This window comes from Cheilinus undulatus, linkage group 11 (genome assembly GCF_018320785.1).
Source record: "Cheilinus undulatus linkage group 11, ASM1832078v1, whole genome shotgun sequence".
Classification (NCBI taxonomy): domain Eukaryota; kingdom Metazoa; phylum Chordata; class Actinopteri; order Labriformes; family Labridae; genus Cheilinus; species Cheilinus undulatus.
The window spans coordinates 38,847,196-38,870,279 of NC_054875.1; the positions used below are offsets into that span (position 1 = coordinate 38,847,196).

A 23,084-nucleotide genomic window follows, 5' to 3' on the forward strand; every position below is an offset into this window, starting at 1 on the left:
CTAAAGAAAATCCCTTTAAGTATTCTTGAGATATAAGGGTTCTGAATGGCAATGGCCTATGACCTCTAAAATCTAATGAGTTCATCCTTGAGTCAGAGTGGACATTTGTGCAAAGTTTCAATAAAGTCCCCCGAAGCATTCTTGAGGTATTTCGTTGACAAGTAAAGGGATGAACGTAAAGCCTGCTCTCCTTGCCTGCTGACCTGTAACCTCCAAGTCTAAGCAGTACACTCTCTGGTCAGAGTGGATGTTAGTGTAAGGTTAAAGAAACGCCCTTGCTGATTTTGCGCTCACTAGCATGGGATAACTGGAGGTACAGTGGCCTTGGCTTTTTACATCCATTATCTACCTACTTTATCCCTGAGTCAGAGTGGATGTTGTACCAAGTTTGAAGAAAATACCTCAAAGCATTTTTGAGATAATGTAATACAAGCTAGTGAAAATGCCTAGATCAGTTACACTTTGACCTATAGCATCCAAAATGAAGAAAGTATATCATTAAGTCAGAGTGGATGTTTGAGCAAAGAAGAAAAAAATCCCTTTAAGCATTCTTGAGATTCAGAAGCAATGAACGAACAAAAGGGCCAAGACCTAAGTGTTTTTCATGTCCAAAATCTAAGCACATTGTTTTGGAATCTAATTGGACATTTGTGCAAGTTAAAGAAAATCCCTTCTTGAGATGCTGAACCAATAGCCTCGCCTTCTGACCTTTCAAATCTCATCAATTTGTCCCTGAGTCAGAGTGGACATGTTTGCAAAGTTTGAAAAAATTCCTCAAAAATCTAATAATCTCATCCTGGGGTTAAAAATTGTGTGAGAAAATCCCTCAATGTGTTCTTGAAAATTTGCCTTTGCAAGCACAAAACAAGAGTTACAACAACCTTGATCTTTGATACCCAAAATCTAACAATTTTTCCTGAGTCAGAGTGAACATTTGCACAAAAATTGAACAAATTTCCTGAAATCGTTCACAAAATATTGCCTTTATAAGCTTTTAATGTCATGAGGTACAGTTACCTTGATCTTTGATATTCAAAATCTCATAATATATCCTTGAGTCAGAGTGGACGTCTTTGCAAAGTTTGAAAAGAATCCCTCAAATTATTTTGAGATAGTTTTCAGAAGCAAGGGATAAATTTGAAGCCTAGGTTCTTTGACATTTAACCCCTAAAATCTAATCAGTCCGTCCTTGAGTCAGAGTGAACATTTGTGAAAAGTTTGAACAAAATCCCTCAATGTGTTCTTGAGATTTGGCATTCACAAGCATGAGGTACAATAACTTTGACCTTTGACACCCCAAATCTAATAATTTCTTTCCTGAGTCAGAGTGCAAAATTTTAAGGAAAATAGCTTAAACATTCTTGAGATATAGCGTATACAAGCAAGGGGTGAACATGAGGATTTATTGCCTTGAAGTTTGACCTACTAGCCCCTGGTTATTGGAATTGTAGAAGCATAAAAGGTCAACAGTTGCAGGGTTAATATCCTTCTATGAGCCTAACTGCTAACTAACTGTAAATTTAAGTGACTTTTTATCATTTAAAGTGCATGGAGAAGACATAAAAGTTGATGTGAAAATGAAAGCTGTAGGTGCTTTTATTTTTACCTCAACAGGAATGAAAGCCTTGCGTTTTATTTTGCACAAGCAAAGCACAATATTTCAGGGACAAGTACACCGAAAAATCAAATCATTAAGAGTATTGCATAATTTTGCACAAACATGCTCTGATTACGTGATATCTGTGGAACATCTTTTTTTATGTGCAAGCATAAAAAAAAATGCAACTCAAGAAAAGAGTTAAAATCTTTATTTAGCATGCAACAAAGGGATTTTTTTCATCCAGATGGTTGTAAGAGACTTTGAAGTTTCTCTGTGACTCACAGCCTCATGTCTGAAATGTAATGTTAATACACGAGAGGCACAAAAACAGCAGCTAATTATAGCAAACTTTGAACAGCTTTATGAACAGCTGGTGCAGCCGGCGCAGGAACATGTTCTCATGTTAATCCATTATTTCACTTTGCACACTTTAAGCTGCTCTGTTAAGATGTTTTTATGATATAATGTTAAAAAGCCACTTTAAAATAGACTGTAGTAGAGCAGTTCAAGATTTTGTATTGAACCCATACGAAACAGGGAATCTGTGCATTTACATGTTAAAACAGCTATTAATATGTGTAGAAATGTAATAAATTTAAATTCAGGGTACAGGAAACATCTTTGAGACTTCTCACTCTCTCCCTCCTCCTTCTTCTGATCACTACTTTTTGATTTGTGCTGTTTGACCTGGTGTGGATCAGATCATGTGTTCGAGGTCATGATTGGTCACATCTGAGGGTTTTTCTTTTCACACTCCTGTGACTCTCAGGGTTCACACACAGGCCGTCTGACTCCCCCCTGTGATGCACTTTAACGCCTGCAGGTGTCAGTAGAGCTCATAATTAGCTTCTCTTGCAGTGTGATTTATAGTGCGCCCCTCTGAGAAGCCACAGAACAGAGAAATGCATACATACTCACTTGAATCACTCCCATACTACAGTTAGAAGATGATCTGATTTGATGTTTAAGGCAGTTTATCAGAGTAACATCTTTACTATTCATGATTTTACAGATTGATGTGGTGCAGAATGGCAACTGATAAAGCTCAGTTATAAACATGTTGGATGATGATGTTTCTGTGATTTCAGGTTTGCAAAATGAGCAATAAAAAATGTTAAACCTCCTGGATTCCCACCCTGTTGTGCTCTCCAAACATGACCGCCCCTCTCCCTCCTGGTTGGTAAAAATAACACGATTCCCACAGCCAGTTTGTGACCTTCTGCTCGTTTTATCTCCTCTCCCTGCCTGATTTATGCCTCTCATCGCTGTCATGTACCCTCAATGAATGTGGCACTCTCATTCATGTGTTTATTCCCTCATTCATGCCCCTCACTCACAGATTAATACATCACATAAGCTGTGAATGTTGTATCATCTTCACACCTACAGCTTCTTGCGCTCCTGTTTGTTTTGTTTTCCTCCTCGCCGAGCGGCTGACACTGTGATCACGGATGTCACACAACGCACGCCGTATCCTCCAAGACAGCAGAAGACTCGCTGCACCCACGTGACTACTGCCTCAAGGTTAACCTGTTACCATGGAGACAAGCCCGCCAATGAAAATTCAGCAGACGGTTGCGATGTTGACTGCAAGCTTTTTGTTTTAAGGGGTGACCTATTTTTTTCCCCTTTCTACCCCCTCTCTTCCTCCTCCTCCTCCTCCTCCTCTTCCTCTTCCCCTCCTCAGACGCAGACCCCACTACTCGGGTGCACGTGCACATTCACACGGATAAAAAAACCATGGGAAGGCTACTCAACCACTCAATGGAGTCATGCACACAAACACAAAAGAAGAGAGGGACAATAGGAGCAAGATTTGCATTCAAATGCACATTTTTTGGAATATTTCTCCTACTTTAGGAATATTAAGTGCTGTGAAAAGTATTACCCCCTTCCTGATTCCTTATTTTCTAGCATTTGTCTCACACTTAAATGTGTCAGATCATCAACAAAATTTTAATATTTGACCAAGATAACCCAAGTAAATACAAAATGCAGTTTTTAAATGGTGATGTCATTCATTAGGGTTCCCGCAGGACCCTTACAAGTCTTAAAAGTCTGAAATTAGACTGTTAATTCAAGGCCATAAAAGTTTTTCAATCAAGAGCACTCTCTGGATATACATTTTTACTTGGAGGAGAAGGCTCTGCTCTAAAGATACTCCCCGGTTTAGTCAAGCAGCATGCATTGACTTTCCAGGGAGTATACAGCTAAAAAAATCCATATATATAGGTACATTTAAGACAATGTGTATTGAATACAATACATTTGTTCAAATACAATGAATCAATAGTAGCATAAATCTTAATACAAGGGTGCAACAAGCTTTATGCTATAAATGAGGAGGCTTGGGTGGAGGCGGTTAAGCTTTGCCAGCAGCAGCAGTGTGGTGCATCAGCATTTAGTGCAAGCAGGGATTAGTGAGAAGTACTTCATATTTGAATACACTGCTGCATTGAGACAAAGAGCTGTGATTGGCTGTGAGAGCTGGGAGGCAACAGTTAGAATCAGCTGGCTGTCAGCTGAGCATGGCTGGGCGTGAGACTACTGTGTCCAGCATGAAGACTTCATTAAAAAGTCTTATTTTTACTAGTGAGTGGTCTTGAATTTTAAATGTGTTGGAATCCTGATTTATTAAAGGAAAAAAACATCCGAACCTACTTGGCCCTATATAAAAAAGTAACTGACCCCTAAACCTAGTAACTGGTTGTGCCACCATTGGCGGAAACAACTTCTAGTGTTTCTATAACTGTCAATAAGTCTTTCACTTCGCTGTGGAGGAATTCACCTGCTCATCTTCGAGCATGAATGGCCTGTTTAAGGTCACGCCACAGCGTCATAGTCAGGTTCCAGTCCAGACTTTGACAAGACCACTTCAAAACCTTCATTTTATTTTTCAAGCCATTCAGTGGTGGCCTTGCTGGTGTGTTTTGGATCATTTTCCTGCTTAATAACCCAAGTGTGCCTTAGCTTGAGGTCACAAACTAATGGTTGGACATTTTCCAAGCAGAATTTGTGGTTCCATCAATTATCACAAGTCATGCAGGTCTTGCAGAAAAAAAGCAGCTTCAGACTATCACACTACCACCATGTCTGACTGCTATGATGTGTTAGTTTTACTCCAGATGTAACAGGACACACGACTTCCAAAAGTTCTTCTGTCTCATCAGTGAACAGAATGCTTTTCCAAAAGTCTACTGGATCATCAAAATGTTTTTTGGCAAATACAAGATGAGCCTTTGTGCTCTTTTTGGTCAGCAGTGGTTTTGGCCTCGGAACTCTCCCATGGATGCGATTTTTGCCCAGTGTCTGTCTTATTGTTGAATCATGATCACTGACCTTAACTGAGTCAAGTGAGGCCGCAGGTCTTGAGATGTTGTTGTGGGTTTTTGTGACCTCCTGGATGAGTCGTCGATATGCCCTTGGAGTAATTTTGGTAGACCAGCCACTTCTGGGAAGGCTTACCACTGTTGCAAGTTTTCTCCATTTGTGGATAATGGCTCGAGATGTTGTCCTGGGTTCTTCTGTGACCTCCAGGATGAGTCGTCGATGCAGTCATGGAGTCATTTTGGTAGGCCGGCCAATGCTTGGAAGGTTCACTACTGTTTCAAGTTTTCCACATTTGTGGATAATGGCTCAAGATGTTGTTCTGGGTTCTTTTGTGACCTCTTGGATACGTCATCGATGTGCTCCTGGAGATATTGGGTAGGCTGGCCAATCCTGGGAAAGTTCTCCACTGTGGCAAGTTTTCCGCATTTGTGGTTAATGGCTCTTACTGTGGTTCACTGAAGTCCCAAAGCCCTGATAGACATCACTGCATTTGTTTCTCATCTGTTCTTGATTTTTTTTTTTTTTTGGATTTTACCATGATGTGTTGTTTTTGAGAGCTTTTAGCTCTCCACTTTGTCAGACAGGTTCTACTGAAGTGATTTAATGATTCAGCTGTTATGGCTGTAATCAGGCCTGGGTGTGGCTAGTGAAGATGAACTCCAAAAAAACGTGTTTAATCACAGTTAATTCATGATTTAACAAGGAGGGCAATTACTCTTTCAAATAAGGCAAGGTAGGTTTTAAAATGAAATCATCATTTAAGAACTGCATTTTATATTTACTCTGGTTATCTTTGTCTAATAATAGTATTTGTTTGATGATCTAAAATAAATCATGAAGGGGGCAAAGACTTTTTCACCGCCAAAGATTTTTTCTTTGATAGGAGTGAAGACATGAATCTACAGGCAGCGTTTAAGATCAGAAGAAAAGCTTCAGTAAAAAAAACATCTTTGATCTGTCTGTAGTCGATGAAAAAGTGAACTCTCTTCCTTCACTTTTAATAACTGACACTATGAGATAAAGCATATGTTTTTTTAAAGTGCCACTTTATTACAAAAGTATAAACTTGACTGACATTTCATGAATAGTAATCTTGATATAAAACATTACAATCTTTTGCACTTAGCACTTAATTACACGCTTCTGAGTACAAGACCCTGTAAGTCTGAAGAGCAAACACACAACATTAGCTGCCACATTAAAACTTAGCCGGGCTTTCCAAGAACACACCGTAGCTTCATGGCTTCAAAAAACAACAAACAGAACACACTGGAGATTTTTTTTACATTGCAGCTGTTTTTGCAGTTTGTGTCACAAGATAAGTCATTCCAAAACACAATTAAACATAATAGAAAAAGATAGATTTCTTGACACTGATGATATATTTATTATTCTTTCTCTTTTGTAATGTACATACACATTGCATCAACATACAGTATAATCACATTGTTTGCTGGGGGATATTTGGTCAAATGAAAAAAACGCCGTTATTGTCCGGGTTTGGGTGTAAATCTGAGCGTGTTATCCTCGAGGTGATGCTCTGCTGCTTAGCGAAACCATTTTGCTTCACATTTTTGCGATATTTTAACACTGATAACAGAGAGAGAGGAGAGAGTTCATCGATGGAGTGATGGTGAGACATGACGTTTTGCTAATACACATCAGTTCTACTGTAGCTTTCCAAAGCTGCACTATGGTGAAAACCCAAGCAGATTCATATGAGCACAAGGCGGGGACGATGGAGATGAGCGGCCCACAGATATGAGAGTGAAGAGAACGTGTGCGTGGGGTTGAGTGGTCTGTCTCCACCTTTAGGACTCAAGCAGTTCTCTTTAGTCTCATCTGCTCTGTGAATTTCAGGCAAACGGTGAGAGAAACTACCTCTCCTCTCTGCTGCACAGAGTCCCACCGAGCCAAAGACTTTCCTCATCTAACTGGCTTTGTGCTCTACAGAGAAATAAAGCAACACACTAAGAACTGAAATAAAACAACCAACGACAATAAAATAAAAACATTCATATAGAGGTACCACATAACAGTGCTTGATTTTTTGTCTTTTTCTCTTTTTAAGCATGCAACTTGTAGCAGGCAAAGTGCAGAAACAGGATCAACAAAGTAAAACACTTCATTTACAGACGGCAGTGGAGACAGTGTCAGTCCATGTCAGATGAAACAAAACGTGACAGAGGGAAGTATCCGGTCGGTTTTTAAACATGATTATGGTCTTAAATTAGTCGAAGCTTTTAGGAGGAATGCAAAATGTGTGCAATTTTTTTCTTTATAATACTCTCTTAATTGATTCTCTTGGTCCCTGAGCTTTCAAGTATTTTGATTAGTAATTCATTCCTTTCCTATCGTTTCAATTCCGTCCTGAATCACATCTTGACAGACTACAGGGAAGGCCTGTTCGTGACAGACTAAGTGCTACCAAAAGATTTCACACTGATCCTGGGCCTTTTCCCCTAATAGGATTCCTGCCAGGATCAGGAAAAAAATATTTTTACCCGCTAAAGTTGAGGAAGAATTTAGGCTTTTACTTAATTGTGCTTTGCACATGTTTCAGTAAAATAGAAGTGCTACTGTTACCTACAGATTGCTCTGCAATGGTCTTGTGCTCATTTAATACTCACTACCTTTGGATTCCTTTTAAGGTCAATAGATTGGACTTTGACTCAGCCCAGGTCATAACAGATCAACGTTACCCCCCATCGAGTGAAAGGCCTGATGTTATGACTGAATGTAAACAGTATGTGTGGGGGAGCATGACAGGGGCTCAGCCGTCACTCCTCGTGGTGTTAGCTCAGCTCCTTGCGTTGGAAGGGTCGGGGTCACAGTGCAGCACCGCCTCAGAGCCCTGTTACGTACATCTCCATGCCGTCGTTGAAAGTAAAGATGGTGGTGGTGCTGGAGGTGGCAGAGCCCTGCTTCAGGTCGCCGATGCTCTCATACAGGTTCTCCCCGGGCAGCAGCAGGGCTTTGGCAGGCAGGTGCTGTAACTTGGGGGTCTGCTGCGTGGGCGGCGGCGGAGGGGGCTGCTGCTGCTGCAAAGGCTGCTGGGCTTTCTTCCTCCTGGGCCGAAGGGTGGCACATGTGTTAGGGGGCCTCTCTCGCTTCCAGGCGCCGCCACCCTCCATGTTCTCATAGGCCAGGTCGCACTCCTCCGTCCCAATGGACTCATAGCAGTGGTCATCCAGGGGCCCTCCCATTGCTTTGCCCTCCTGAAGGGCCCACGTCTGCGGTTTGACCACTACACTAAACCCCCCATCCCGGTCTCGGTCCCGGTCACCTCGACCCAAGGTCCGGAAGCCAGGATTAGAGGGAGGAGACCCCGGCATAGCTCTCTTTTTCTTTCCAGGTTTGCACACTTTGGAGTACATCTCAGCCACCTGTAAGACCAAACAGTTTTCATTTATACAGGTAAAGACTAACATACTAAAGCATTCAGTGTTGCCACCTGGGGTTTAGAGGCACCTGTACCACGTCTACAAATTTAAAGATTAAATTTGCATCTAAGAGATGTGGATAGGCTTGTTTATTGACTTTCAGGTAGAGCTAGATTAAGATAGGTAGGCTGATTGTTGTAGCTTGCATAACTTCAAAGATAGACATCTTTTCTATTCTGCACAACAAATTTCCCCAAAATGTATTTTTCTATTCTTAAAGCTATCTTTAACAAGAAATATGCTTGATTAGTGTAGGTTGGCACCTTCAATACTTGGCAGTTAGCACTTTTCTCCAGCCAACAAGTAAAGTCAAACTTATCCAGCCCCATGCCTGCTTGGTTTGTGTTTTTCTGTTCTTTTTAAACTTCCCATGCAGTTTTGTCCTCCCAGCCATGATGTCCATGCTGTGAATACAGAGCAAAGACATGTAAAAGCTGGCTTTAGCCTTCAGGGCGGTCTGTCAGAGAGCTTTGGAGGGCACAACAATGAGCGAGTAAGAAGCACAAAGCTTCCTATTAGAGGTAAGTGTTCTATCGATGTGACTGTGAATCTGTTTGAGAGTGAAACAGCTACAAAGTTTGCTGTAAATTATTCTGCCCATGCTAAATGAAAGATCTATTACTGCACACTGGTTCAGCTCAGCACTTCCCTCTTTCTCTCCAGACTTCTCTGTGGTTGTCATGATACCAGAATTTTAAAATTAGCAGCAAAAATCAAACAAAACCGGTACCTGTTTTTAACTATTGCAACAGAAATAGAAGCTTTCCCAAGAAACACAGTATTGGATAATTTCCTGCTTTTAATTGCTAAAAACTACAGGGAACCTTTTCCACACTGTCTAAATTTCACAAACAGAAATGTTGCCAGTGTATATTTGGCAGTTTGGACAATTCTGCTACTTATAATCAGTTTGAACCAGCCTGATGGTCAGACCAACATTTCTCTCTCGTTTTCTTATGGCAGCTCAAAAGTTCCAGAATAAAGAGGGATGGGCACAGGTTTTAGTTAAGTGTTTCACTGTATGTCATCCCATAAACAAAGGCTGATGCGAACGATCCATCTAGGTACTAATGATGCTAGTCCTGCCCCTTTCTAGATTAAAACATTCCTTAAAAATGAATGGCAGTAAAGGGGAAAGATGGGGTTTAAGGCTTAAATGACAAAATCAGTAAAATGTAACAGTTATCAGGCATTGTAACATAAAAACTGAAAAGTTACAGGTGTACAGTAACAGCATCTGACCAAAACCCTGGATCTGCATTTTTCATGACTAAATTTTTTTCATATATGAGTGCTATTGTTTCACACTATACATCTGTCATTGGGTTTTAACAAAATTTAAAACAATAAAAGTGTCAAAAAGATGCTGACTATGACCATTCAGTATCAAGATTTGGAGATATGAGGTTTTGGCTGATCTGTCTGATCAGACTCTCAGTTAAAATCCTAACCTTGCAAAGCAGATAATTTTGCCAGACTCCATGTCCTTCTTCAGGCAAATCCATCTTGTAAAGCTCCAATCTACAACGTTTGTGCCAAACTGAACACTGTTCAGACCAATCAACATCATTAAGGAGAACAAGGTGGTAGCTGCAAGCAGGGTTTAGTTATATTAGCTGTTTGCAATGGCTGCCTCCAGTGTGGTGGTTAGCTTGGATGTAGCTGCAATATAGCAGCATTTTTATCAGAACTGGACCACATTTCACAAGTGAGAAAGGTGAGTGAAGGAAGAGAGTAAAAGGAGAGTGAGCGAGAGTGGTGTTTTGTTTTAAAAAAAATAGCGTTAGTGGCATTTGTGCGTGTCTGTCATGTGCAATAACATTATGTTACTTGAGAATGTTGAGAATGCATTTTTCCACCTTTATTTGCACAAATTTTTGCCTATGTATATAGTTATCTTTTGCACTGTGTTTTGCACACCCAGAGTCCTGGACAAAAAAAATTACTGGTGATTGTTCTAAACATGTATATGTTCACACTTCAAATGTCAAATCAAAACTTCATGAGCAATGACAAAATTCTTCTCATAAAAGCAACGAAAAACAAATCAGTATTTGTGTTTTTCTTCTTTTAAACTGCTGAAAATTCCATATAATGTGTAATAATCATTAACCAGATGTTGAAAAGTCAAGTTCAAGTACTCCTGGGAAAAGGGACCAAAGCTCTCAGACTTAGGGCATTTCCTGACTATTTTACAGCCATAATAACAAAATATGTGACCGGAGCCAGATAAAGTTTCTGCAAGTCGGCATTCCAGTGGTTGAGAAAAATGGATACAAAGTCGTTTTCTTCAAAATGATCATTTTTAGTTTTTTTCTCATTTTATGCAAGTCTGACATTTAAACTACTCATTCGATGAAAAAAATAACACAAATGTGATATGTAAAAGCGTTAATTTTGTGTTTAAAATGCCCTCTTTTCGTAGTTTCTGCGGGGAGATTGAGGGGAGGGGAAAGTGAAACTGCTGGGTGATAATTGGCCACTCAGCCTGGCATTGTTCCCAGTTTCACCCATTGAGATCGACAATAACAAACACCGCATGGCTCAAACGCCACCCCCCTCGGCACGTAACTACAGCTGTTTCTAGTCATCACCTTTATCAACAAGCCTCAAGATGCGCCCTGCAGCTAAGAAAAGTAGAAGAGACGATGACAAAGCAGCAAGAATTAACAACAGACTTGAGACAACTTCAAGATCACTCGACAGTGAAAGTTTGATGAAGGCGGATTTCCTATGGGAATATTTTGATGAGGTCACCAGTCCAATTCAGAAGCTTGGTTTGGGTGGACTTTATGTAAATGTGGCCCTAATGTTCACGTCCATTAACTGGCCTGCCTGAAGGTAGGAAAAGTCCTGAAACTTTGAATCTGGTTTTCTCAGAACAAACAGAAACTAGAAGGTAACATTCAAATGAGCATATCTTTGTAAAATATGCTCAGATTAGGGTGTATGATACACCATTTGAAAGCTTGGAATCTGCGCTTTCATAGTGTGTAAAAAACTCAAAAATGACCTCGGACGACTTGCAGGAGTTTTTACCAGCTTTGGTCACATATGTCCAAATCGCCATTTTTAGACTCAGTAGGTAAAAGGTTAATGCCTTTATTCAGAGTTGAGGACAGTGAATACAGTTGGAAACAGGAATAAAAGAGTAGTGGAGAGACATTGTGAGATAGGAGCCACAGTCCAGACTTGAACCCAGCCTAGCCACCCACATACCTGGGGTAAGACCTAACTGCTAGGCCATCTGCACCCCAGGCTAGTACACCTTTTAGTGGATAATTATGATCTAGGTGTATTTGGGAGCCACATAAGTAAGAAAGTGTCAGAATAAGCCAGCTTCATTCAAATGTCAGTGACTCTGTCATATGAGGTGAGTCACCTCTAGGGTGCTCACAAACACGTGAAGACTGGACTGAAGAAGGCGTTTCTCTTGATGCACTAAGCACAGTGATCTTTAAAGAATACAAAAGCCTAGATGCCTACTTCACTGTCTTTATGAATACTTCTTTGTCTAGTGTTTCATTTAAGTGTCAAAACATGCTCATCAGATGTGTATTTAATGAAAACTACACAAAGAAGCATTCATGAGCACTCTCTCTGTTGTCAACATCTCAGTCAGTTGAGACTCATCAGTAAACAGGGTCCTGTTTTAAATATTTTTGAACACCAGTGTCAGCCAGGGTTAGACTAGTAATCTGGCATATGAGGCATTTTCCTGAAGGGCCATTGCTCTTTGGGGCTGATATGATTTTATCTTTCTTTTTAATAATTGCTCATTTCCCATGTACTTCTACTTGAGTGAGGATATTGTGCCCACCATATCACCTCTGACTATGAGAGAATCAGTGAAAACAGGGTGAATGCACATCCTCTTATTTTGCAGTAGTTTTGGGGATTCATTCAGCAGACCAAGTAAAGGGGACATAATAAAAATGGGCCAAATCTCCTTCCCAGTTCATAGCTGCCATTAGCATTAGGCCACTCAGTGCCTCTGTTGTAGGTGAGTCATTGCTATGTAGTATGCTATTTTATGCTTCATGACATGCTGTGCAGGTGTCAGATACTGACATTTAAAGCTTTTGAAGCCTTCCTTGTACACCATTTGCTCTACAAAGTGTACTGCAGGGAATTTGTGGACCAGACGAATTAGTTGGAACTACCAGCCCATTGTAAATACAGAGCTATGAGAAAGTATTTGCCCCCTTCCTGATTCCTTTTCTTTTTTTATTGCATATATGTCACACTAAAATATTTCAGATCATCAAACAGATTGCCTTTATGTTAAAAAAAAAAAAAAAAGTAATCACTTTCTAAACCTAATAACTGGTTATGCCACCGTCAGCGGCAACAACTGCGAGCAATTGTTTGAAATCACTGGCAATGGCTTTCACATTACTGTGAAGGAATTTCAGGCCACTCTTCTTTGTAGAATTGTTTTCATTCAGCCACACTGGAGGGTTTTGGAGCATGAATGGCTCAGTCCAGGCTTTGATTAGGCCACTCCAAAACCTCCATTTCATTTTTTAAGCCTCAAAAGATGGATTTGCTGGTGTGTTTTAGATCACTGTCCTGCTGCATTACCCAAGAGCACTTGCACTTGAGGTCATGAACTACTGGCCAGACATTCTCCTTCAGGACTTCTTTGTAGATAGCAGAATTCATGGTTCTGTCATTTATAGGAAGTTGTCCAGGTCCTGGGGCAGCAAAGCAGCTCCAGACCACCACCATGTTTGACTGGTGGTATAACGTTCTCTTTATGTTAGGTTTAGGAAGCACACCTATCAAAAGTTCAACTTTTGCCTCATCAGTCCACTGAATATATTCCCAAAAGTCTACTGGATCATCAAGTTGTTTTTGGCCAATGTGAGACGAGCCTTTGTGATCTTTTTTGTCAGGGGTGGTTCTGGCCTTGCAACTTTTCCATGGATGCCATTTTTGCCCAGTCTCTTCCTTACTGTTAAATCATGAGCACTGACCACAGCCGAGTCAAGTTAGTTAGTTAAGTTAGTTTTGTGACCTCCTGGATGAGTCGTCGATGCACTCTTGGAGTAACTGTGATAGATCAGATACTCCTGGGAAGGTTCACTGCCGTTCCAAGTTAACCCCATTTGTGGATAATAGCTCTAGATGTTGTTCTTGGGTCTCTTGTGACCTCCTTGTTGAGTCGTTAATTCGCTCTTGGAGTCAAGTTTTCTCCACTAGTGGTTAATGGCTCTCTTAGCCTTAGAAATATCTTTGTGGCACAATGCAATTACTTTTTCACACAGGGCCAGGTAGATTTGGATGTTTTTTTCCTTAATAAATGAAAACATTGTTTAAAAACTGTATTTTGTACGTACTTAGAAAATCTTTGTCTAATATTAGAAATTGTTTGATGATCTGAATCATTTTAGTGTGACAAATATGCAAAAAAGGGAATCAGGAAGGAGGAAATACTTTTTCCCAGCCCTGTATGCCCTTTTTACTGGGCTGGACAGACATAGTGACATTAGACGCAAAAGGTCTACTCATGTATTCCCTGTCATTCTTTACTGTCCCTTTAGATAAAGGCATTGAAGGAAAAATGTCTTAAAAATGAAATGGCATACACTCAGAATATATGATCATAAATTAAAGTTGCAGCTTGAATGCAAAGCCATTTTTAGTAAATGGTGCAGCAGGCAGTTTTGTTTTAGAATGACTGTAAAAAAAGAGTTTAAGGCCAAACATTTTTTCAACAACCATTTGGTTATTCAATGATCCCCAGGTGTTTTTTATTATCACAGAAATGAGTGATGTTTTTCTTAGAATAAACCCGAGTAATAGTGGATTTAAATCTGACAAATAAACCTGAGGAGTGCTCTCTCACCACTGCAGCAGATGGTTGTATATTCTCCATCGTGTGAGCACCCAGAGGTCCCAGGGCTTTATTTTGGTGCATGAGCATCTCGTCATCCTCCGGAGGCTTCCAGATGTACTGCTCCCCGTTCCCCATAAACATCACCTCCTGTCAGGAAGACGAGAAATTACATTCAGGGCAGAGCCGGTCACATGTTCATGCATGCCTTCTTGGAGTATTATAAAAACAGGCCTTTAAAAACACACCCAGTGGGCTCCATAAAAGACAAATTTACCTCTTTAAACATGCAGAAGTGTAGTAGCACAGAGCATAAGAAATGTATCGGATGGATGTCATACAGTATTGAAGAGATTTTCCCTGGAAGGCGGAGCTTGCAGCAAGAGGAACCATGTGCTTATATTCAGGATGACTCAATTTCAACATGTTGCGTCACCCAGAAGAAAGTCAGCGGTGAGCAGCCTGGATACACATGTAAGCCTGCAGACGATCGTGTTTCTGAACTCAGGTCACAGCCGAGAGCGCGACCTCACTGACCTCACGCAGGGCAGCAAATGGTTTCCCACTGTCACCCCGAGGGGAGCACAAAGCTTTATATCCACAGTGAAATCAGACGGTCTGCCTACACGCCTGCTGCTGCAAACATATGGAGGAGGTGACACTGCTGAGAGGAGAAACACACCGATATCACCAAGAACGGTTCGACAAATAAACACAACGCTCTGCCCAGATTTCAGAGATATTCCCACAGAAGAGCCAACATCTCACAGCACCATGCATGATGTGGAGGAGAGCAGGGAAACTGAAACACTGAGGCAGAAATAAGAGAGGAAATCTTCATAGGCATCAACATGAAACCTGACAGGAAAGCTATCAAGACCCTCGCTCTACCTGGACTACAAAACCCTCTTAGAAAACATCATAATGCAAACTCATCCATCTACAAATCAAAACTCCAAACAAGCTGGGGCAATGTGCAAAACATGAATGACAGAACACAATGATTTACAAATCCTTTTGAACATTATTCAGTGTAAAACATCACAAAGAAAAATATTTAATGCTTAACCTGAGGAAATTTATTGTCTGAAATATGCACATAGTCGGAAACTGATGCCTACAACATGGTCCAGAAAAGCTGGGACAAGGGTGAGAAATGACTCGGAAGGTTGTAGAGTTCTCAGGAACACCTGGAACTTACAGTTGAGTAGTTTAATTGGCAAAAGGTGATGGTATTATGATTGGGTATAAAAGGAGCACACTTAAAAGGCTCAGGTGTTTGCAAGCAAAATGTTGCAAGGTTCTCTGGTTTGTGAACGACTGCCTGGGAAAATAGTCCAACAGTTTATGAACAATGTTCCTCAACATGCAATTGCAAGGATTCTAGAGATTTCACTATCTACAGCACATATCGTCAAAAGATTTAGAGTATCTGGAGAGATCTCTGCACAAAAGGGGCACATATGAAAACCAGTGTTGAGTGCCAGTGACCTTTGAACCCTCAGGCGGCACTGCATTGAAAAGTGGAATCCTTCTGTGATAGATTTTATAACGTGAGCTCAGGAACAGTTTTGAAAATCATTGGCATCTAACACAGTATGTTGCTGCATCTACAAATGTAAGTTTAAACTCTACCATAAAGTGACAGCCATATATCAACAACATCTAGAAGTCCAGCCAAATTCTTTGGGTCTGAGCTCATCTCAGATGATTGGCCTAAAGTAGAAAAGTGTGTTGTGGTCTGACGAGTCCATATTTCAAATTGATCTTTGTAAATAATGGCTGTCAAGTACTCGATTTCTGAAGAAGGAAAGGACCATCCAAACTGTTATAAATGCAAAGTTCATAAGTCAGCATCTGTGATAGTGTGGTGGTATATTAGTGCCCATGGAATGGGTAACTTGCACATCACTGAAGGCACCATTAACACTGAGAGATGCATGCAGGTTTTGGAACAACATACAGTGCTTAACAAATTTATTAGACCACCCTAACCCTAACCAAAGTAAGGTTTATGCCACAGCTGCCCTAAATTAACAGCATTGGTAATTCCCTTAATATTTCTTGATTAATATGTCAAATTCTAGTTATTTACTTGCATTCCTGAACAGAAAAATTTGTTTTAGTGGTTGAATGTTATGCTTGATTAATTTCTGACTTCTCAGAGAAGCCCAATAAGCCGGCTCAAATTTGGGTGAATTCAGTTTGAAATCCCTCATTCCTGTTCAAAATGGTAAAATGTGGAGAGCTCACTGAAAATGAAAGAGTCTGCATTAAAGCACCTCATGATGGTCTTTGAGACAAATATGACAGGTGGTCTAATAAATTTGTTAAGCACTGTATGTTTCCATCTGGACATCTTATTTCAGTAAGATGATGCTGGGCCACATTCTGCACCAGTAACAACAGCATGGCTTCACAATGAAAGATTGTAGACTGGCCTGCATGCAGTCCAGACCTGTCTTCTACTGAAAGTGTGCAGCACATTATAAAGCCCAAAATACAACAAAACTTCAGAACTGTGACCACGTTTAACCACTTCATAATCTCTGTTCATACTTCTTTAATGCAATATTACATACATAGATACTTATGTAAGCTATCCCTGTGCAATAATACATGCATAAACATGTCTGTTATGCAAATTCTGTGCCAAAGGGCCATGTGTAAGCATATCAGCACTTCAAATAAACAGACCAAGGGCAAATGTGCAATTTCCTCAAGCACATTTATAATCATGCATAATACATCAGCACCTCAGCATTATATCACATTACATATGCCTTATGCACTTTAACTGCTATGGTCACTTTATTCCAGGTCAGTCTTAAGCATAGCCATATAGCCACCTTCTGAATTATTACATGTGGGTATTTGTATAATATGGTACTGTTCTGATATTTAGTCTCTGCGTGTGCCTGATGTACACTTTTACATGTGTACCATCAACCTTAAGTATGGATGGAAATTAGCCTATGGCTACAATACGGCACATTTACATGTCCATGTTCATTAATCTGCACTGTCCCCCTAAAATAAATAAGTCAATTAACAACAGAAACCCCACACTGATGAGCAAATTAAGATGTACATCAAGAATTGGAAAGAATTCCACTTTCAATACTTAAACAATGAGTGACTCCAGCCCCCAGACGCTTACAGAGTGTTGTTTGGGCAAAAAGGGTGATGTAACACAGTGGTAAACATGCTTCTGTCCCAACTTTTGTGGAAGGTGTTGTAGGCAATATACAAACAGGATGTGTCTATCTTGTCTTTGTGCTGTACTCAGGTTAAAAATTATTGAATCTGTTTTCATTCACACTTTAAACACTGTCCCAACTTTTCTGTAATTTGGGTTTGTACGTTCAGAGTACATGTCTAAATCATTTAGAATAGTTCTGAACATAAACGTCATACTTGATGCACACCTATAAAGACTACATCTAGGACGTTTCCTACCTTTGCCTCTCCGTACAGCTGTCTATGCATGCAGTTTTTAATTTATTTATTTATTGCAGCTCATATCATCATCATCTCAAAATGAACAATTTAATATCACATTGCATTTTCTTCTTGTATCACTCAGGTTTAAAGCCGGCATCCTCTGTGAAGAGCTCAAAAAATACAAAGAAACTCTACAAGGTTAGTCCATTTATCCAAGTACCTATTTCTTTTTTAATGCCACAAGATCTTTCCCAAGATTTCTTAGACTTTGGAAGCGTTATTTTCCAACCTGAGGGGGAGTTCACATGAATGTAAGCAGCTGGAAACTCATTTTTCTGATTACTCTGACACCACATGAATGCAGGCTGAAGTGACCACATTTGGCACGACATTAAAGTTCCCACTCACATGGGCAAGGTTCCATTCCTGTTATGCTGCTTTAAATGTGAAAGCTTTTAATTCTAAATATAATCTATGCTCAAAGCAAACAAAGATAAAGCCAAATAAGTTATATCACTATACCTGTCCAGACTAGAGTTGTAAATTTTTGAAGCGCTGTGCTGTGCTTTGGCATCTGCTAGGCCTTCAAATTCACTGATCTATTATTCAAAGTGGCATTTGTAGTTTGTATTTCACGTCTCTCTTGTACCTGTGCCAACACCCAAAGCAGCCTTGTGTTGTCTGTTTTTTTTTTTTACTCTGAGCTATTTTCAGTCTGAACGCTGCTACAGCCACACTAGCAGCTCTGTGAAACGCTGCTGCTTTGAACTGAATGTTAATGAAAGCCTGCTCACGCTTACAATGTTAATGTTCTCATAGTGAACAGGTAACACTCACCGAGGTCGTTCCTGTGATCCCACGTTTCACAAACATTTTAAGAGAGGACTATTTTATGCCTTTAGAAGTTTTATGAAAAGGAGAAAGTGATTTAAAATGCATTTTAGTGTAGATATTTGTTTGGATAATACAAAGATCAATGTCAGAAAAGTGTCCTGCCTTCTCATTTGAAAGAGTGCTCTTTCAGGAGGTAAAACATCAGCCAGTGTAAGCCATGTATTTGTGATTTTAATGTTTGGCCCAGAGGAGCAAACATTTAATGCTCGACCTTGGAGAAAAATGCATAAACATAAAACCCTGTAAAAAGGCTCTTTAATGCTTTGTATATAGAAGAGTCTAATCATAGGGACACTATTGGGATTTTCATCCAGATGTATCGCAAATCTTTAATTATTTGGCAAAAAATAAGGTGCCAATTCATGCACAATTCCATCCACTACAGTTATGCGAGTATTAGTAGTCAACAGGTTGAGCTGTTTGTGGAGCTACTCATGAAAAATATGAAAAAAGTACAGCAGAAGAAGAAGGCTCAACCCTGCTTTACAATACGGAAGCTAGCGAAGAGATAAACATATGAAGCTATTTTTATTATAGGCTGAAAATGTCGACTTTTTAACAACTTTTTCTAAAGCAATGTGCTCTTAAATGAATTCTAGTAAAAGTTCTGGGTGCTTACTTGCATGTGTTAATTCAGAGATGTCATTGTTTGTTTGCAAAAGTTGCACTTTTACTTTTATCCATATGTCGACTTTTCTACCTTCTCCAGGCACATCAACATGAATGGTGGTAAAAGGGAAAGACGCAATCCTTAGTTATTCAAAAGTTTCAAATGTGAAAACTGTACTGTTTTTGCCTTTCTTATGATAGGACAGCTGAATAGAGACAGGAAACAGAGAGTGGGAGAAGACATGCACCAAAACAAAACCGAGACCAAAAACTGAACCTGCAACCAGTGCATAGAGGACTGCAGCCTCTCTACAGCCGTCGCTCTACCCACTGAACTAAACTGCCACCTGAAAACAGGACAGTTTCAAATATAAGAAGCCCAAAATCAGTGGCCAGTATGTTGCACATAAAATGATGTCTGATCTTGACTATTACAAGCACTGCTATACAATTGAGATCAGCTGATCTCAAGCAAGCCCTCATCAGCTGACATACTACTGGTTAATCCCACTCATGCTGCCATATTTAAACTTCTCTATCACGGCAAGGCTTTGTTACTCCCTCTCCAAGACCCTTTTTACAAGCCTCCTCCACCCCAGTTCCTCCTTCCCAGAACAGCCACATAAGAATAACAGCAATAAGTGCAAATTTACAGCTGTTAATAAAGAGAAATGATTTCTGACCGCAAATCATGTGTTTCTTGACAAAGTGGTCGGACTGCACGTAAGTTATTGTACAAATTGTTATGGCACACCAAGACTTGGCTCAAGGCACACCAGTGTGCCTTGCCACACCATCTGAGAATCTCTGCTCTAGAGAGTGGGAAGTAACAGCTTATTTTAACATCTTATTTTAGCTTTTCAGTATGTTAGCGCTGTCTTAATAGAACTAATCACAAAGCAAAAGGCGATGCTGATGGAATTGTGTCCATTTTGCTTGAATTTCATTGTAAAACTTAAAATTATGCTTTTTAATCAAAGTCGGGATCACCAAAGTTACTATGGTTCATCCTCAGGAAACCTAGCATATCTGTGCTAAATCTCATGACAACTGATCACATGGTTTTGACGATGTTGGACTAGAATACATAAATGTAACACAACCTTATGGTGAAACTTGAGGAGAAGTAAGGAAATCAACAAAATTAGCAGAGGTTTGGGTTATAGGACCATGAATATCTGCAGTTAAATCTCAGAAATTAAGATGTCGCTAAGAACAAAGTGAAGATAATACAAACTGGCAAGTTGACTTTGTTATGCATAAAGTCCCGCTGTTAATGTGGAATATAAATGAACACTGACAAGGACAGGCAACGAAGTCACAACATAAGGCATCAGTATAATCCTAAAATGCTTCCTATGATATCTTGACTTCTTCAGTCAAAACTCTAAAGCAATCCAACCCACCAACACATGCTTCATGAGAAACTGCCACTAAATATAAACATAAGAAACCATAAGAAAACAACCTGTAATCAGAGGATTAACAGCTTTGTTATTCCAAGATAAAGAAATAAATTAGTCAAGATCTTGAAAAACAACTTAAAAATTCTTGTTATTATGAAAAGAATGAGAAGCACAAATGTTTGTTTGCATGTCTGTTTTGGGCTTCCGTACTTATCCCACAACATTGGACTTCTATGATGATGTCATGGTATTTTAAATGTCCTGTAAAGGGAAGTAAAGTAAAGAAAGTTTAAATTTGAGAAAAAAAGTTCCTCCACTGACCTTTGGGAATGATGGGACGTTGAAGGCCTCCATGTTTCTTCGGGGCAGCTTCGTGCTGTGGGGGTGAGGCGGAGGAGGTGCAGGATGTGATGGCGGGGCGTGTCTCGGCGGAGGTGCCGGCGGCTCCCCCATATCCGTCCCACTGTCCCTCTTTTGCGGCGCCTTGTCAGCCTTCCTCAGCTTCCTGACGCAGGCGTACTCGGCTGTCTCCGGAGGATGAGGAGGAGTCATGACCTGGGCCTCCGGTTCGGGCAACCCTCCCTCCACATCACCATCGGGATCTGGGGGCGCCGGGGTGTTGGCGGGGACTGCGGGAGGCGCCGGAGTGTCCGTCTGTCCTGCCCTGCCTACCATGGCGTAGAGGGCATCGTCAGTACGTGAGGTGGAGGAGCGTCGGCCCACCTCAGAGTAAGTGTGCTCTCCGTCCTCTCCAGTCCCAGATGGGATCTGGGGAAGCTGCCTGCCTTGAGAACGAAGGTCACAGTTAGACCGGCGGCTGGGGAGCAGAGGGTCCATGCTGACTGGACATTTCTGTTTAAAGGCCTCGCCACTAAGGATGTCAACATTTTTGACACTTTTTTGGCACCAACTGTCTTTAAACAATACCTTCTCTGTTGTTTTAGTGATCGACAGCAGAGGGGTCTAAACGTTCGTCACTAAGGGCCGCATACACCATAATATCAGGATAACTGGGCCACCTCATCTTCAGTGAATTAATTTCAGTATTTTTGAAGTTGGGTTGTATAATGTCTTTGGCAATAGTAGTGGCCTTAGCCTCCAGAGATTTTAAGTGTGTGTTGTCCCTTTAAGGACAGCATACTGGGGGCATCAACAAGGAAGCTAGGCTATACAGTACTACAGATGGGTACAGTTTCTCTGGGTAATTTAGTGAACTTCTGGGTAAAAATTCGCCATAAAACAATGTTGGCTCAAATGTACACTATATCAAAAAATTTTGAAGAATTTTACCCTTCACTCAGAAAGCCTCTGCATTTGGCACTACTTTGCAATGCCACATTTCGGCTACGTGTTTGTCCACCTTGGTGTATTGTCATCTCCTGATAAGCTATTCGTCTCTGGGGATAAAATATTCCTTTAAAGTCCCTGTAAAGTGATAAAAAAAACTCTGTGTTTTAAGTTTGTTGTATGACAGCCTGCTGTGTTATAACCCACGTGCCAAATTTCAATCATGATAAACTTTTCTAAATATATGAAATTAAGCTTCAAAATCATGAAAAACAGAGCAGTAAGAAATATCTGCTCTAGAATGCAGTGGGCATGTAATTGAATCCACTGAAGCCACATCTGCTCACAAATATATATGATCCTCTTTCAAATAACTTTGTTATTAAGTTGCTGCTGAAATCACATTTTCTGCTGTTGCTCTCCAAAACAAAAGTTATCAAAGGTGATTAAAATGAGAGGCTTTTATTGTGACAGACTTGGCAGGACCAGAACACGTCTATCTTCAGATACTTAACCGATCTTTAGCATTGCAATGCTAAAAGACTGGAATGATTTAACTGTTGCTGCTTTGAGAGAGACAAAGCTACAGCCTGTTTCTTTTAAACATCCAGGACTGAAAATAGACAAGCACCCCAGCAATTAGCCTGCCCCCTCACCTGTCACAAATCTCTCTGTTATGAGACTTTTAATGACCCATAGACCATCGTGGCTGATAGATTTGGCAGATTTACCTCACTATGACTAGAAAAACAGTATTGAGCTGGCTGTTGATTTTCAATTAAGACAGTGACATCAGCTAACAACAGTCTGTATTAAGATGAATGGCTCAGCGGTTTTATATCCCTGTTGGGGGGGGGGGATAATTCATTCAGAGCCCTAGTGTAAAGTAAGGACCAAGCCAATGTAGCTATAATAGTTTTAGCTAAAGCTAACAATGCTAAAACAAGCCTCCATTCGTGTTACCATTTCTAAAATGAGTCTAGCTTTAGCAAATGTAGCATAATCTTAAATAGCTATTGAGCTTTGTTTGCTTTAGCTATAGCTACATTAGTTATGTGGCTAGGCTACCTATGTAGTTTAGCTAGCATAGCTTCATTAGCTTTGGCTATGTAGCTCTGTTTGCTTAAGAGTTAGCCGCATGAGCTGCATAGCTATTCTATCTCCATAATTAACATACATGGCTGATAGATTTGGCAAATTTACCTCACAATGACTAGAAACACAACATTGAG

The 23,084-nt window shown here is 40.3% G+C and overlaps 1 protein-coding gene across 2 annotated transcripts in view; it reads right to left on the reverse strand.

The window, feature by feature from the left end:
• Positions 1–5,992: 5,992 nt before the first annotated feature.
• si:dkey-70p6.1 (uncharacterized protein LOC570575 homolog) overlaps positions 5,993–23,084 on the reverse strand; it is a 51,402-nt gene continuing 34,310 nt past the window's right edge. For both annotated transcript variants that reach the window (XM_041798604.1, XM_041798605.1), the window contains 3 exons: positions 20,887–21,350; positions 14,225–14,362; positions 5,993–8,316 (listed from right to left, as the gene is read on the reverse strand). In XM_041798604.1, the coding sequence (XP_041654538.1) occupies positions 7,777–8,316; positions 14,225–14,362; positions 20,887–21,350 (1,142 nt within the window). In that variant the 3' untranslated portion in view covers positions 5,993–7,776. The remainder of the gene's footprint in view (positions 8,317–14,224; positions 14,363–20,886; positions 21,351–23,084) is intronic.